The following is a 16,732-nucleotide window of genomic DNA, read 5'->3' as shown; positions in this document are numbered from 1 at the left end:
AGTCTCACCTGGCCTAATCTGGGCTCCCCTCCTGCCCTGAGGGGACAGGATCGCTGCCCTGGACACCGAGTCTGGAATTCCCTGCGCACACTCTGGCCCCGTCCTCCGTGAGGAGGAGGCAGGGACACGCCCTGGAGTGAGGACGGCCCCCGGGGCAATCTCGAGGAGGTTCGGCTGAAATGCAAACGTTTTCTGAGCTGGGCTGCGAGGGAGCTGGGGCTGAGGGAGGCTGAGGCTAGAAGCTGTCAGTATGGCTCGCAGGTCCACGGTCCCGTCACTCAGGCCGCAGGGGGCGGGGCTTGGGGCAGCATCCAATCAGGGGCGCCGGGGCGGGGCCTGCGCGGCGTCCCTTCAAACGCGCCGCGGGAAGGAGGCGGCGACCTCCAGCCTCTCCGGTCTCGGGCGGGTTGTCGCGCCCGCCGCGCTCGGGCCGGGCTCAGGTGCTCCGAGAGGCTCCAGGCGCTTCCGCCGTAGCTTCTGTCGCGCGCTGCGACCCGCACTGGCAGCGGGAGCCTAGAAAAGACGCCGGGACACCTGGAAGGTCGCCCGAAATGGTGAGCGTGCGGGGCCGGGCGTCCCCGGACGCGGAGCCCCCGCTGGTTGGAACCGGTCGGAACCGGCTGTGGCTGGACCCGGGTCTCCCCGCGGTCGGCTCCGGAGACTGCGGACCCGAGTCCCTCGGGGTCCCTCCGGCCCGCGGGGTGGGGCCGGGCCGGCAGCCGGGCCCCCGGGCGTCCTGTCCGGTCCCTGCGCGGCGACCCCGGCCCGGCGCCCTGTCCGGGCGGCCCCGCGTCCCCAGACTGTGCGGTGACGGCGGGAGGGTCCCGCCTCGGCGTGTGGGGTCGCGCGTGGGGCGGGGTTGCTGTCTGGTGGGGTCCCCAGTTGTTACCTTCTGCCGTTAAAAATTAAACTGGAGCACTGTTAGAAATGAGTAAGTTGACTTGAGCGAACATCTATTCATGAATTAGAAAAACTCTGCCTTTGTAGTTTGTGGTTTGTTAATGGAAAAACAAACAAACTGTAAAATAATTTAAAGAGGTTTATTCTGAGCTGAATATAAATGATTGAGGCTGGGGGGGTGGGGACGGGGATGGGGTCGGGGGTGGGGTGGGGAGGAAGACCTAGAAGGCTTCAGTAAGTGTTCCCGAGTTGATAGGATTACAGTTTGGTATTGTCAATGGAAAAAAGCCAAACTCTGTAAAATAATTTGAAAGAGATTTATTCTGAGCCAAATTTGAGGACGGTGACCCGCAGCCACTCCCAGGAGGCCTTGGGCAAGTGGACTCCATATGACTGGGTTGCAGTTTGGTTTTTATACATTTCAGGGAGGGGGGGGTTTACAGGAAAAGTCATAAATCAATACGTGGGAGGCATGCATTGGTTTGGCCCCAAAAGGTGGGACATCTCGAAAGGGGGGGGCTACAGGTTATAGGTGGGTTTAAAGATTTTTTGGCTTGTAATTGGTTAAAGACATGAAGCTTTGTCTAAAGGCTTGGAATGTTTCAACATAGGAGCTGTTTACTAGAGATAAGCCTTGGGACATAGATTGGTTGTGTAAATTGAGGACGTGCAGGTTGTCTTGCATACCCTTAGGCCTGTTAGTGGGTTACAATGGATGTCTCCAAGAAGGAAAGGGGCATGATAAGGCATGTCTGACCTCCCTCCTCCTGGAAGACAATTTAATTTTAGGATATTCCTTTGGCCACAAAGGGGTCCATTCAGTCAGAGGGAGTCCATTCAGTCAGCCTGTGGGGGTTGAGACTTAAAATTTTCACAGTTTTATACATTTCTTAGAAACAGGAATAGCAGGTACAGTCATAAATCAGTGCATGGAGAGTATCCATTGCTTTGGCCTAAAAGGCAGGCTATCTTGAAGCAGGGGCTTGTACGTCTCAGGTGGGTTTAGGGAGTCTTCAGTTGGCAGTTGGCTGAGAGTATTTAAGCTTTGTCTGAAAATTTGGGATCAGTATGTTATTTTGTAAGAGTAAATAATATCGTATTGAAGGTATATGTCTACCTCAGTTTGTTTATCCATTCATCCATCAATGAATATTTGGGTTGGTCCACTTCTTGGCTATTGCAAACAATGGTTTCAAACATCTCTTCATGATTCTGCTTTCATTTCTTTTGAATTGAATGTAAACAATGGGAAATGAGTTGCTATTATATATGGTAATTTTATTATTCATGTTTTAGGAACCACCATATTCTCTTCCATAGAATTTTACCCTTTTCACATTTCTTTGGTCACTAAAATGGGTTCCACTTTCTTGACATCTTTGCTAAAATTTTAATTTGGGGTGTTTGATTTTTTTTTTTTTTGGTAGTTCTTCATATGTTTTCTGTATTTAGACTGTGCCAGATACACGATTTGCCCATATTTTTTCCACTTTCATGGGTTGCCTATTCCCTGGATTGATAATATCCTCTGGTGTACATATTTTTAATATTGATAAATCATATCTGATTTTCTTGGTAAATGATTTTCTTCTTCTTCTTCTTTTTTTTTTTTTTGAGACAAAGTCTCACTCTGTTGCCCTGGCTAGAGTGCTGTGGTGTCAGCCTAGCTCACAGCAACCTCAAACTCCAGGGCTCAAGCAATCCTCCTGCCTCAGCCTCCTGAGTAGCTGGGACTACAGGCATGTGCCACCATGCCTGGCTAATTTTTCCTATATATTGTTAGTTGACCAATTAATTTCTTTGTATTTTTAGTAGAGACAGGGGTCTCGCTCTTAGTCAGGCTGGTTTTGAACTCCTGACCTTGAGTGATCCTCCCACCTCGGCTTCCCAGAGTTGTAGGATTACAGGTGTGAGTCACCACGTCTGGCTGATGATTTTCTTCTACTTGTCAACCTTATACTCCGTTCAGCCTTCAGCAACTCATCAATTATCATTTAGATTTTCCTACTCCTGAACTGTTTCTCACAAAACTTTCTGCTTATGGGTTTCTGTTTCAATGAAATTCTGGCTCTGTTATCAGGTAGGCTGGTGAGGTGTCATCAAAAATCTGGTTTCCAGACTATCAAAGACTAAACGTTGTGAACAAGCATTTTCAAGGATATTCATGCACTCTCAGGATTGCTAATGCTAACTTTGTCTACATGCCAATTAGTAGAACTTTGTTATGACAGGTGGTACAGACCCCTGCACAGAGAGACATTAAGGACAACCCAGGTAACACATATTTCTTTCTGGATTCACCACAAAGATGTTTTCCTACTCTGCAGTTGCTTTACCCAATAGCTTAATTCTAGCGTCAGAGTTGGTATATGGGAATAAGTGACCGTATATGGAGTATAAGAGTGTGATGACCAAGTCATGAAATGTTTGCTGTCTACATTATCATGTAAATTTCTTATTATGAGTACAATATAGGTCCCCACTGCTGTCAATCTCACCAATCTTATTCTGAATATGTGGGATGTTTTAGGACTTTGAAGATGTGGCTGTGAACTTCACCCTGGAGTAGTGGGCTTTGCTGGATCCTTCTCAGAAGAATCTCTATAGAGATGTGATGTGGGAAGCCTTCAGGAACCTGGTAGCTATAGGTAAGGATGACAGTATTCCTTCACTCAGTGAATTAGAGAACAAGCAATTCTTTCTCGTCAGTACTCTTCCATGGTGTGGAATGTGGACAGTGAATACTTTTGTGAATACATCAGGCATGGCTGTGTTACTGACCACGGTTCTTTGGCTCTCTATGCAGTAGAAATTGACATGAGGCCAAGCAAGTTTTCCCAGACATGGCTTTATTTGGCTTTATTATTGGGGATTATACTCAAGCACAAGACAGGGAGACAGCACAGGAGGAAGAGTTCTCTGGCTATCTCTCTGGGGGTAGGTCTTCCTGGTGTTTTATGGAGAGTGACAGGAATAATTCATGAGGTAAGTGAATGTCATTAAATGTGGAGGGTGTGTGGGCTTAGTAAGATATCATGGTTTTTTTTGTTTGTTTGTTTGTTTGAGACAGAGTCTCACTTTGTTGCCTAGGCTAGAGTGAGTGCTGTGGTGTCAGCCTAGCTCACAGCAACCTCAAACTCCTGGGCTCAAGCAATCCTCCTGCTTCAGCCTCCCAAGTAGCTGGGACTACAGGCATGCGCCACCATGCCTGGCTAATTTCTCTCTCTCTCTCTCTCTCTATATATATATATATACATATATATATATACACACACACATTAGTTGGTCAATTAATTTCTATTTATGGTAGAGACAGGGTCTCGCTTTTGCTCAGGCTGGTTTCGAACTCCTGACCTCCAGCAGTTCGCCTGCCTTGGCCTCCCAGAATGCTAGGATTACAGGCATGAGCCATGGTGCACGGCCAAGAAATCATGTTAAAATCTACATTACATGATTTAAAAATGGCAGGGTAACCCCTCCTGGGACAAAGAGTAGAGTAGTATAGTGCAGCAAAGGGTCATGATGGGTCATTCTCCTGGTGTTATGAGCATGCAAGTGGTAGGATCAACTGCCTTGGATAAGATGCTGAAATGTTGCTTATCTTAGCTTTTTGAAATAGATAAGCTGGGAGGTGTACGGTCTTGTGATTAGCAGGTATGAAAATGCGATAGTGGGGTGTTGGTGTCTCAGTTGTAGGGGATCATAAATGTAGAATCTAACAATTTTTTCATAATTTTATAATAGTTTTTTTGTAGAAAAAAATGTAAAGACCATAACACTGAAGATCAGCACAAAAATCTCAAGAGAAATCTAAGGTAATTTGCACTGACTAGACAAAATAATGTCTACTAAGAGAACAGACATAGAATAGACACAGAATGTGAGAAAATGTTAAAAACACGCAAACAAAAGTAATAAGCCCAGCATCAAATTTATTTATTCTTAGAGAATGAGTAATTCAAAATCTAAGCTGGTGGAACTGTAAATTATTTGGAGCTTCAAAGCAATGTGATTATGGGGTCAGAGTCACCTGGCTCCTTTGTTTCTCTGGTTAGAGATTAGCCTTCTTCGTTACCTACACTGTTTTGTAAAATGTTATAAATGACTAAGGGGAGCCAAGGAAGACCAATTCTCTCTTCACTATTGATCTTTATTATGAACTCCACTATATTAATGTAATATGGTGCCATAAGGCAAGACATGTGGTAGACATCTGATTTCTACAGAAGTACAGGCTCGGCTGAAAGTTAACCAGCCATTGTTCCATAGCTTGACTTCCTGTAGTTGCTTTCTCCTTAGGAGTCACATATCCCTTGCCATCATAATAAGATTGGTAACTTCCCTATTCACATCTATACATTACCATCTCTGTTGTAAAACCTAATACTGGTCTTTCAGATATTTTCCAGACTCTGGGTTCAAGGGGACCAACTGATGCCAACCAGACCAGAGACCATACTTAGGAACTGACTCAACAGGTCCTGGGACCCTATGCCTAGGAACTGACTCAGCACAAGAAGACAGTTTATGTTGTCTTCTTCAACCCTATGAGCTCATCCCCAGCCAATCAGCAACCCAGTTCCCTAGCCTTTTGTCCCATAAACTATCTTTAAAAACCCTGACTCCAAAATTCCAGGGGAGAAGACAGATGTGAGAAAAAATTTCTCCTCTTTGCTCAGTACCCTACATACGATATGAAAGTATTTCTCCACTGCAACCCCTGCTGCCTCAGTGCATTGGCTTTGTTCTATGCAGTGGGCAACAGAACCTTGTTGAGTAGGAACAATTATAGATTAATTTTCCTTGTACATTTCTCACATGGATTTCAAGGCTGTCACATCTTAACATGGAGTATTAAATACTTAGCATTAAATTGAGAAGGAAATGAAACCTTCTGAAAGAAAATAAAACAAGCAGCTTGGAAAAGAACAAATTGTTGTAACTCATAAACCGGCCTTGTAGAGAAAATGTTATAATAGATTTATTTGTTTTCTGCTTATGTAAGCAAAAACGTTTAGCTTCCAAGCACTGAGCCCATTTCTCTGAAGTCTGTGTTTTCCTCAATGGCCATTCACAACTTCTCGCTTGAATAAACTCTTTAAAACTGGATTCTGTTATGCCTTCGTTTGAAAGGTAAAAAACAAAAACAAACCCAAGAAACTGCATTCTGATCCTCTCCATTATTTCAGGTTGACAGGACACATACAACATGCCTACTGCAGCCCCTTAACTCCTGCCTCCAACCCTTCCTCTGGACCCTCCTAACTCCCTCACTAGCTCCAGTCACTCTGGGTCTGCTCGACATACTCAGACTGGCCCCACTATGCGGCCTGAGCCTAATCCCCTCCAGGGTGTCCCTCCCTCTCAGCCTGAACTGTCTTGGCCACGCTCTGAACATTTTCTCGCGCCTCCTTCCCCTACCCCTACACCTTCCATAGCTGCAGCCCGACCTCCCAACATCCACGTCCTAAAAAAGTCACTATTCCTGGCATCAAGTACCCTCATCCCCGACCCCATCAGTGCCACCGACCCGCTCTTCCTTCAACCCCAGTTCCACGCGAAGCTCTGGAGTCATCGCGCATACAGACTGGGGTCCCCCACTCCGCCGGGGTCCGGGCCACAGAGCCGGTTCTGCTGCGAGGCCCAGAACGCCCTCGGTTCGCAGATCACCTCCAGCCCTGAGGCAAAGGGATGGCGCCGCTGGACACCGAGTCTGGAATTCCGTTCCAGGCGCGTATCACCTCCCGGAGGGAGAGGCAGGCACAGTCCATGGTGTAAGAAAGACCACAGAGCCCCTCTTGGCAACCTGGAGCAAGTTGGACTGAACTGGAAACATCCACTGACGGATGAGCTTGGCAGGCAGTGGCTGGAACCCGTCGATCAGTCTCCGCGGGTTTCTGTTTCCGGCCTCAGCCGTCACTCAGGCGTTAGGGGGCGGGGCATGAAGGCCCCATCCAATCAGGGGTGCTAAAACCGGGCCCGCGAACCGCCCATGCGACGCACCGCCGGAAGAAGGAGGCGACCTTTAACCTGTCTCCACTCCTGCGTGGGTCGCACCCGCAGGGCTTGGGGTCCGCCTCGGCTGCTCCGAGAGCCCTCAGGTGCCTCCGCCCCAGCTTCTGTCGCGCCGTCGCCGCCCCTGTGGCGTGCACTGGTCGCAAGAGCCGTAGAGGCGACGCTGGGACGCCTGGAGGCCGGGAAATGGGGAGCGTGCGGGGCCGGGTAAGGGAGCAGGGGCTGCTTGGATCCGACCGTTCGCTGCAGTCGCGGGACCTGGGCCTCCCCGCGGTCCGCTCCGTAGTCTGCGGACTCGAGTCGCCCCCGGTCGGCCCTCGGTCCCTCTGTCCCCACAGGGTGGGGCTGGGAGCCAGCCCCCTTGGCGTCCCCCTATCCCGCCCCTCCGCGGCGACTTCACCCCGACCCGGCAGCCCTCTCTGGGCAGCCCCGCGAGTCCCCAGGCTGTGCGGTGACGGCTGGAGGGTCGTCGGGCCGGGTCCCGACTCGGAGTGTGGGGTCGTGCGTGGGAGGGGCTGCGGCCTGTGGGGTGCCCAGTCACTTCTTTCTGCTCTTAAAAACTAAATTAAGGCCTCGTGGCTTGTTAACGGAAAAAGCCCAAACTCTCAAAAATGAATGCATTTATTCTGAGCAGAAAATAAGGGCAGAAACCTAAGAACCCTGAATACGGTGGTCGGGTAACAGGTTGGTTTCATACGTTTCAGCGAGTCGGAAAGTGCAGGTAAAATCATAAATCAGTACGTGCACGGTATACATTGGTTCAGATTAAAGGCTGGACATCTGGAAGTGGGGATTTACAAGCTGTAGGGTTGAAGCAATTTTTAGTTGGCAATTGGTTGAGGGTATTAAGCTTTATCTGAAAATTTGGACACCCAAGGAATTGATGCTTAAGATAGGGGAGTCTCTTCTCTTTCCAGTGATATGCCAGCATTGAAAAAAGAGCAGTTTAACTAGATCTTGTGGCTTCTAATGCATGACAGACATTACCACTGCCTTGCATGGCCTTAGGTCTTGTTTATAATTTGGTTTCTTATTGCCACAGGGAATCTTTGTTTTGTCAATCTTGTGATCTCTGTTTTAACATTAATGTGGGTCAGTCCTATCTAAGCTTCAAAAAGGAGGATGTATAACAAGACATGTCTGACCACCATTCCCAACAGGGCAGGGAACTCAGTGTTAAGAGTTTCCTGGGGTCCTCTAGGACTAGAGGGGGTCGGTTCACTCAGTTGGGGGTGCTTAGGATTTTTTTTCATTTACAAGTTAAAGCAGGGGTCCTCACACTTTTTAAACGGGGCCAGTTCACTGTCCCTCAGACCGTTTGAGGGCTGTTGGAGAGCGCAGCACACATTCTACACATGCGCACTGGGGGCCTGGGACCAGTCGGCTGCTAAGTAGGACAGGCAGCGGTGGCAAAAACACCCGGTGGGCTGGATAAATGTCCTGGCAGGCCACATGTGGCCTGTGGGCTGTAGTTTGAGGACCCCTGGTTAAAGGAAAGGCTTTTATGAGGCTCATAAGGAACCAATGCAGATTAAATGATTGATTGATTACAGTTAGGCAGTTGTCTTGTTTGGACTTGTCAACCTGAAGTAAGTGAAAAGGTCAAAATCCAGTTTTAAAGACTTTATTCAAATAAAGGGCTGGGAATGGCCATTTGGGAAAACACAGACTCCAGAAAAATGAACTCATTCTCCAAAGTTTAAAATGAAATTCTTTCTCATATAGGCAAAACAGGACCATAACATTTTGTATACAAGCCTGGTTTATGAGGTACAAGAATTTAGTTAGTTATAGTTTGTGAGTTTTTTCCCCCCTGTAGAATTAAGTTTTCTGGCTCCTCAAATTTCCTTGGGCACTGCCTTGGAGTGTGCCACAGTCAGGGTGGGTCCCAAGCTTGGGAATGCGCCTGACCTATGGGACTGTGGAATCACTTGTGAACTGGGGATTATGTGGGCTGCCTCCCTGAGCCACTTCCCTCTTGGTTTCCTTTGTAGAATCTCACTGCCTTATATTTGGTCTTTACTCAAACATTTAGGAATTGTTTTCCGTAATTTGTGTGTAAGAATTTTATTATTTGAAGCAGATTGGATTGTGTGATAAGGTCTGAAGAAGCAAATAGAGTTCTTGAAATCAATTGTGTGATTCTAAGTTGAAATAATAAGAATATAAATACCCAAGGGCATACCACCTAGGGAAATCAGTAGTCCTAGAGCAGTTCCGTTCTATCTCCCTGATCTCACTGCCGTTTGGCACCCACAGGTGACCAAATTTGTGATTTGTTCTGTTATTCTTTATAGCTTTATCATCTCTTTTTTTTTTTTTTTTTTTTGAGACAGAGTCTCACTTTGTTGCCCAGGCTAGAGTGAATGCCGTGGCATCAGCCTAGCTCACAGCAACCTCAAACTCCTGGGCTCAAGCGATCCTACTGCCTCAGCCTCCCGAGTAGCTGGGACTACAGGCATGTGCCACCATGCCTGGCTAATTTTTTCTATATGTATTAGTTGGCCAATTAATTTCTTTCTATTTATAGTAGAGACGGGGTCTCACTCTTGCTCAGGCTGGTTTTGAACTCCTGACATTGAGCAATCCGCCTGTCTCGGCCTCCCAGAGTGCTAGGATTACAGGCATGAGCCACCGTGCCCGGCCGCTTTATCATCTCTTTACCAAGATGCAGAGTTTTACCTCTTTCAAACTTTCAGTAACTTAATATTGCCATTTATATGCCATTAATATTATGCTGATACAGTTTATTTCTGGTTTTCTTGCATCTGTTTGTTGCAAACTGCTGCAGTCTGAAGTCGTGGGTCACCCAGTTTACTCACCTATTGCAGTGCCTATGGAACTTGGGTTATTTCAGGTTATTTGATCTTGTTGACAATAACGTTCTTATTTCTGCCCCCAAGTAGAAATGACAAGAATGAACACACATGAATTAAAGGTGAGGTGCTTAATTCATATATACACTTTATCAGCAATTCCTACTATATTTGAATTTGTCATCTACAACACAGCATGTTTGTCTTGATGGGTAACAAATTTATTTTTTATTTCCTGTGCTTTGACTATTTGTAAATATGTCAGAGAAATATTGTTCAAATTTTTCTCCATCTTTTAATCAATTTGGTTCTTTAGAACAATAATTTATTATTGTCAAGGTTGTAAAAAAACAGTGACAAATTTGCTAACTAAGGCCAGTGTGGTAGTCATGCCTGTAATCCTAGCACTCTTGAAGGCCAAGGCAGGAGGATTGTGAGGTCAGGAGTTCAAGACCAGCATGAGCAAGAAAGAGACCCAGTCTCTACTAAAAATAGAACAATTAGCCAAGTGTCCTGGTGTGAGTCTGTAGTCCCAGCTAGCCTGTAGTCCCAGCTACTTGGGAGGCTGAGGCAGGAGGATCACTTGAGCCCAGGAGTTTGAAGTTGCAGTGAGCTATGATGATACCACTGCATTCTACCCAGGGCAACAGAGCAAGACTCTTGTCTCAAAAAATAATAATAATAATAAAAATTTTACCAACTTAAGTCTTTTTAAGTGTATAGATAGTGAGTAGTGTTAACCATACTCATTTTATTGTATGACTCATCTTCAGAAATTTTTCATCTTGTAATGATCACAATTTATACCCATTGAACACAACTCCCCATTTCCTCTTCCTCTCAGGCATTGGCAGCTACCATTCTACTTCCTGATTTTTCAGTTTAATTACTTTACACAATTTACCGAAAATGACTAATACTGCATTTTTCTTTTTATCACTGGCTTTTTTTATTTGGTGTCCCACCCTGAAGTTTTTTGCATGTTGTTGCATGGGCCATGATGTTATTTTGTAAGACTCAGTTATTTCTCATTGTATGTATGTGCATAGCCATATTTTGTTTATCCATTCTTCCATCAATGGACATTGGGGTTGATCCACCTCTTGTCTGTGTAAACAATGATTTTGAAATAACTTTCTTCAAGATTCTGCTTTCAATTCTTTTGAATATAAATATACTGAGATGTGGCTTATTGGAATACATAGTAATTTTATCATTAATTTTTGAGGAACCACCATATTGTTTACCACAGGGGTTGAGCCATTTCATATTCCTTTGAACAGTGACATGGATCCAGTTTCTTCACATGTTCACCAAAATTTTTATGTGGGGTGTTTGGCTATTTGGCTATTTTTTTTTATGGTTTAAAATTAGGAGCTTTAAAATCAGTTCTTATTATTAATACCTTGCCAGACACATGATTTGCCAGTACTTTCTCCAATTTCATGTATTGCCTATTCCACTCTGTTGATAATGTCCTCTGAAGCACAAATCTGTTAATTTTTTTTTTTTTTTTTTTTTTTGAGACAGAGTCTCGCTTTGTTGTCCAGGCTAGAGTGAGTGCCGTGGCGTCAGCCTAGCTCACAGCAACCTCAAACTCCTGGGCTTGAGTGATCCTTCTGCCTCAGCCTCCCGAGTAGCTGGGACTACAGGCATGTGCCACCATGCCCGGCTAATTTTTTATATATATATCAGTTGGCCAATTAATTTCTTTCTATTTATAGTAGAGACGGGGTCTCGCTCTTGCTCAGGCTGGTTTTGAACTCCTGACCTTGAGCAATCCGCCCGCCTCGGCCTCCCAAGAGCTAGGATTACAGGCGTGAGCCACAGCGCCCGGCCTCAAATCTGTTAATTTTGATTGGTCATATTTTGTTTTTTGTTAAGACTAGGGCCCTGGACATTTTACCTGTCAGCCTTGTCCCCATTGAGCCTTTGGGAATTCAAATAATATAATGGGGGTTTTTCTGCCCAGTACCCTATCCCACAAGAGTTTCTGCTCATAGGTTTCTCTTTCAGTAAGTTACAACTCTCTTAGTAGTTACAATGGTCAGATACTGTTCAAAATACCATCAAAGGTTAAACTTTCTGAATAAGCATCATCAAAGACGCAAAGTCTCAGGATTGCTAATGCTAACTTTTTTCTGTATGCTAACTAGTAGGGTTTTGTTATGACAGGTGCCACAGATCCACTGAACAAGGAGACATTAGCGGTGACACAAACAACACATCTTTCTCCCTGGATTAACCAACAAGACACATTTTTGTATTCTGCTGTTACATAGCCAAATAGTTGCATTTTAGCATCAGAATTGCTGTGTGGGAGGAAGTGAGTATGGATGGAGAGTCAAGAGTCTCATGACCAAGTCATGGAACAAATGTTTGGAGTCCACAGCATTATGTGAACTTCTTAGCAATAGAGTATAGGTCCCCAGGGCTGTGGGCCTCACCCATCCTCCTCTACACATGTGGGATGTTTCAGGACTCCGTGACCTTTGAGGATGTGGCTGTGAACTTCACCCTGGAGGAGTGGGCTTTGCTGGATCCTTTTCAGAGGAATCTGTATAGAGATGTGATGCAGGAAACATTGAGGAACCTGTCCTCTATAGGTAAGTGTGACAATATTCCCTCATTCAGTGATTTAGAGAACAAGACTTTCTTGCTCATAAGTGGTGTTCAGTGATTTGGAATGTGCACAGAGAATACTTTGGTGCATAGTCAGGCATGGCCACAGTGAACCATGAACGTAGAATCTAATATTTCTTTTGTATTTATAATAATTCAGGACTATATTTCTGGTGTGTATTTTAGGAAAAATGTGGAAAGACCAGAACATGGAAGATGAGTGTAAAAATCCCAGGATAAATCTAAGGTAATTTGTATTCAGGGGACAAATAAATATATCTCTGGAGAGAATTTTAAAATGTCTGGAAATTTTTTTTTTAAAACTATAAAAATTAATAATCCTAACATCATTTTAATGTATTCTTAGAAAAATTGCTCTGAAAACATATATTTAAATTTGATACAGATGTTTGATGTTTCTGAAATAGTTTACTTGGAGATAGTATTAAGAAATCCTACATAAATATTATTTTATTATAATTTGTATGGACTAGCCATTTTACAGAGCATGTGGTCGGTCTATTCATGTTGAAACAATTCATGAAGGACCAAAAACCTACTCTTTCCTTGGGAAAGTTAAAAATGCAAGTATAATGCTTATTAATAAATAAAATAATTTATAAACAAAGCCTTAATAATGCGCTTCTTATTTTCCACAGAAGTGTTGTTGGAGAGAGACTCTTTATAAGGAAAAAAGGTAGTCAGTGTGGAGAAATGTTGAATCGGGTTTCAGATCACATGCTGAAAAAGAAAACTCCTGGATTAAAACCATGTGAAAGCAGTGCAAGCAAAAAAGTCTCCATTGGACATTCAACTTTAAATAAAGCTATCAGAGCTGACACAGGACACAAACCATCTGAGTATGAGGAATATAGACAAAGACCATATACATATAAGCAATGTGAGAAAGCCTTCAGTTATTGGGACTCCTTTGGAACGCATGAAAGGTCTCCTACTGGAAAGAAGTTCTATGATTGTGAGGAATGTGGAAAAACCTTCAATTCTCCCACACGCTTTCAAAGACATATGGTAACGCACAGTGGAGGTGGACCTCATAAATGTATGCTTTGTGGAAAAGCATTTGCTTATCTCAGTTTGTATCGTAAACATGAAAGAATTCACACTGGAGAGAAACCATATAAATGTAAAGAATGTGGTAAAGCTTTTCGTAGGTCTAGTTCTGTTCGAGTACATGAAATAACTCACACAGGAGAGAAGCCATATGAATGTAAGGAGTGTGGGAAAGGATTCATTTATTTCAGTTCCTTTCAAGTACATGAAAGGACGCACACTGGAGAAAAACCTTACGAATGTGAGCAATGTGGGAAAACATTTGCTCAGCGGAAGAGCATTCGATGGCACATGAGAATGCACACTGGAGACAGACCTCACAAATGTATGATATGTGGGAAAGCCTTTTATTCTCCTGGTTCACTTCAAAGGCATGAAAGAAGTCACACTGGAGAGAAACCCCATGAATGTAAGCAATGCGGTAAAACTTTCAGTTCTTCCACTTCTTTGCGATATCATGGAAGGATTCACACTGGAGAGAAACCCTATGAATGTAAGCACTGTGGTAAAGCCTTCAGCTGTATCAAGACCATTCGAATACATGAAAGGATTCGCACTGGAGAGAAGCCTTATGAATGTACACAGTGTGGGAAGTTATTCCATTGTATCTGTTCCTTTCGTAGACATGGAAGGATTCACACTGGAGAGAAACCCTATGAATGTAAGCAATGTGGGAAAGCCTTCATTCGTTCCAGTACCTGTCGAAAACATGAAAGAGCTCATGCTATTAATACATGAGAGAAATCCTATTAATGTAAAGAATTGGGAAAGCATTCAGTTGTCCCAGTTTTCTTCAAACATAGTGCAGAAAGGCCCCATGAGATAACTGACTTATGAGTAGAGAAGAGCGACCTCTGATACTATAGTAAAACCTACAATTGGAGTTGGATGATTCCATGGCACAGTCCATAAATAGACTTTCTTACATAAGATTTCAGAGGCAGACATGAGGAAGGTATTAGTTACATTTTAGAGGCACCATACAGGGAGATAGTCAATTCATATGGGCCATGTGAACACCTCTTACCAGCTCTTTTCCTTGATTACTTGGCTTGCTTGCTAATCAAAGGTATTCTCAAAATCACTTGCCTTTCATTTTCTCAGTGGTGTAGGTTTCCAAAGATGCCCCATAGGCTGCACATTTAAGATCCATCCACCATTACATTTTCCTTAAGGATGCTCAACTCACCTAGTCTATATATTGTATTGGCATAAAGTGTGATTTCTATTGCAAGCACTTTTGTTTGTACAGGTAGTGACACTTGCTGATTCAGCATGACAGCTATAGCGCTGCCATCAAAACCAGCTAAATGGGAACTTCTCTTCCTCCGCTGCATTGTGCAGTGACTGGCCTTACCCAGAACTTTCCTTCCTCTTATCTGGAAATTTCAAGTGTTTCCTTTTACTTTTTTTTTTTTTGAGACAGAGTCTCACTTTGTTGCTCAGGCTAGAGTGAGTCCCGTGGCGTCAGCCTAGCTCACAGCAACCTCAAACTCCTGGGCTCGAGCGATCCTTCTGTCTCAGCCTTCCGAGTAGCTGGGACTACAGGCATGCGCCACCATGCCCGGCTAATTTTTTTTATATATATATCAGTTGGCCAATTAGTTTCTTTCTATTTATAGTAGAGACGAGGTCTCACTCTTGCTCAGGCTGGTTTTGAACTCCTGACCTTGAGCAATCCGCCCGCCTCGGCCTCCCAGAGAGCTAGGATTACAGGCGTGAGCCACCGCGCCCGGCCTCCTTTTACTTTTAGCAGAATGCAATGCCTTAGTTTATTTCAAAGTATGTTTCATTTTCTGTGAGTAAAAACAATGTGTATTTTTTTGGCCACTAAGATTTCTGTACATGTCTTTAAAATAGTTTCTTAACTGTTTTTTTTTTTTTTTTTTTGAGACAGAGTCTCGGTTTGTTGTCCAGGCTAGAGTGAGTGCCGTGGCGTCAGCCTAGCTCACAGCAACCTCACACTCCTGGGCTCGAGCGATCCTCCTGCCTCAGCCTCCCGAGTAGCTGGGACTACAGGCATGGGCTACCATGCCCGGCTAATTTTTTATATACATATCAGTTGGCCAATTAATTTTTTTCTATTTATAGTAGAGACGAGGTCTCACTCTTGCTCAGGCTGGTTTTGAACTCCTGACCTTGAGCAATCCGCCCGCCTCGGCCTCCCAGAGAGCTAAGATTACAGGCGTGAGCCACCGCGCCCGGCCAGAATTTTTATCTTGATCCTAATTTTTTCTTGATCTGGAGTCTCACTCCATGGCCTGGGCTAGAGTGCCGTGGCATCAGCCTATCTCACAGCAAACCCAAACTCCTGGGCTCAAGCGATCCTCCTGCCTCAGCCTCCTGAGTAGCTGGGACTACAGGCATGCACTACCATGCCCGGCTAATTTTTTCTATATATTTTTAGTTGTCTGGCTAATTTCTTTCTATTTTTAGTAGAGATAGGGTCTCACTCTTGCTCAGGCCGGTCTTGAACTCCTGACCTTGAGTGATCCTCCTGCCTCAGCCTCCAGTGCTAGGATTACAGGCGTGAGCCACCTTGCCCGGCCAACACGTTCTTCTCTACTGGATCATTTCCAATGGCACACAAATATACTCTAAGAGCTTCAAATCTGAAATAAAAAATGAAAGACAACTCTTTTGAATCTCACAATCTTCTTTACTCAACACCCATTTTGTTATTGCCTTTCCCAGCAAAAATTCTTTCAAGAATTGTCTGTTTATACCCACAGGCAGCATTCCACACTGACTATTTATTGAAATTGTTCCTTGTCAAAGTCACTGGTCTTCATCTTAATCTTTCAGGAGCATTGATACAGTTGAGATTCTCTAGCTTTGGGAGGCTACACTGTTCTGTTTCCAGGAACAGTTATCACTGATAACATTACTTCACAGGAAATAAAGAACTTGCAGATTTCCCCCTCCTTCAGCCTCATCTATTTCACTTAAACTGCTGTCATCATTCACTTATACTAGACCACTAGTTAGTAAATGTCCTTTCAAACATTGATGTGATCACAGATTCTTTTGAAGTCCGCTTTTCTTTGCTTCCTTTATATGCAAAGTCAGGACTGCTGCTTTTTTTTTTTTTTTTTTTTTTTTTTTTGAGACAGAGTCTGACTTTGTTGCCTAGGCTAGAGTGAGTGCCGTGGCGTCAGCCTAGCTCACAGCAACCTCAGACTCCTGGGCTCAAGCGATCCTTCTGTCTCAGCCTCCCGAGTAGCTGGGACTACAGGCATGCGCCACCATGCCCGGCTAATTTTTTCTATATATATTAGTTGGCCAATTAGTTTCTTTCTATTTATAGT

The 16,732-nt window shown here is 44.3% G+C and overlaps 1 protein-coding gene and 1 long non-coding RNA gene across 2 annotated transcripts; both read left to right on the top strand.

The window, feature by feature from the left end:
* Positions 1–359: 359 nt before the first annotated feature.
* On the top strand, positions 360–6,324 carry LOC142860988 (uncharacterized). The gene is made up of 3 exons (XR_002222584.2): positions 360–554; positions 3,431–3,548; positions 5,299–6,324. It is a non-coding gene; the product is annotated as an uncharacterized LOC142860988 (long non-coding RNA).
* A 267-nt stretch (positions 6,325–6,591) lies between these two features.
* On the top strand, positions 6,592–16,457 carry LOC105885539 (uncharacterized). Its single transcript, XM_075998385.1, has 5 exons — positions 6,592–6,634; positions 6,863–7,122; positions 12,211–12,337; positions 12,540–12,600; positions 13,013–16,457. The coding sequence occupies exons 1-5, from the start codon at positions 6,592–6,594 to the stop codon at positions 14,160–14,162; spliced, it is 1,641 nt and encodes a 546-aa protein (XP_075854500.1). The 3' UTR covers positions 14,163–16,457.
* Positions 16,458–16,732: the final 275 nt, after the last annotated feature.

This window comes from Microcebus murinus, chromosome 27, assembly GCF_040939455.1.
Source record: "Microcebus murinus isolate Inina chromosome 27, M.murinus_Inina_mat1.0, whole genome shotgun sequence".
Lineage (NCBI taxonomy): Eukaryota > Metazoa > Chordata > Mammalia > Primates > Cheirogaleidae > Microcebus > Microcebus murinus.
This window is presented reverse-complemented; position numbering and strand designations above follow the sequence as displayed.

What these genes read in the sequence shown, in the direction of transcription:
- LOC105885539 (XM_075998385.1), top strand. Translation starts at nt 6,592, where the DNA reads ATGGCGCCGCTGGACACCGAGTCTGGAATTCCGTTCCAGGCGC. An exon ending in TGGAATTCCGTTCCAGGCGC is followed by an intron (nt 6,635 to 6,862) that starts GTATCACCTCCC and finishes CCATCCAATCAG; the next exon opens with GGGTGCTAAAACCGGGCCCG. An exon ending in GAGGAACCTGTCCTCTATAG is followed by an intron (nt 12,338 to 12,539) that starts GTAAGTGTGACA and finishes TGTGTATTTTAG; the next exon opens with GAAAAATGTGGAAAGACCAG.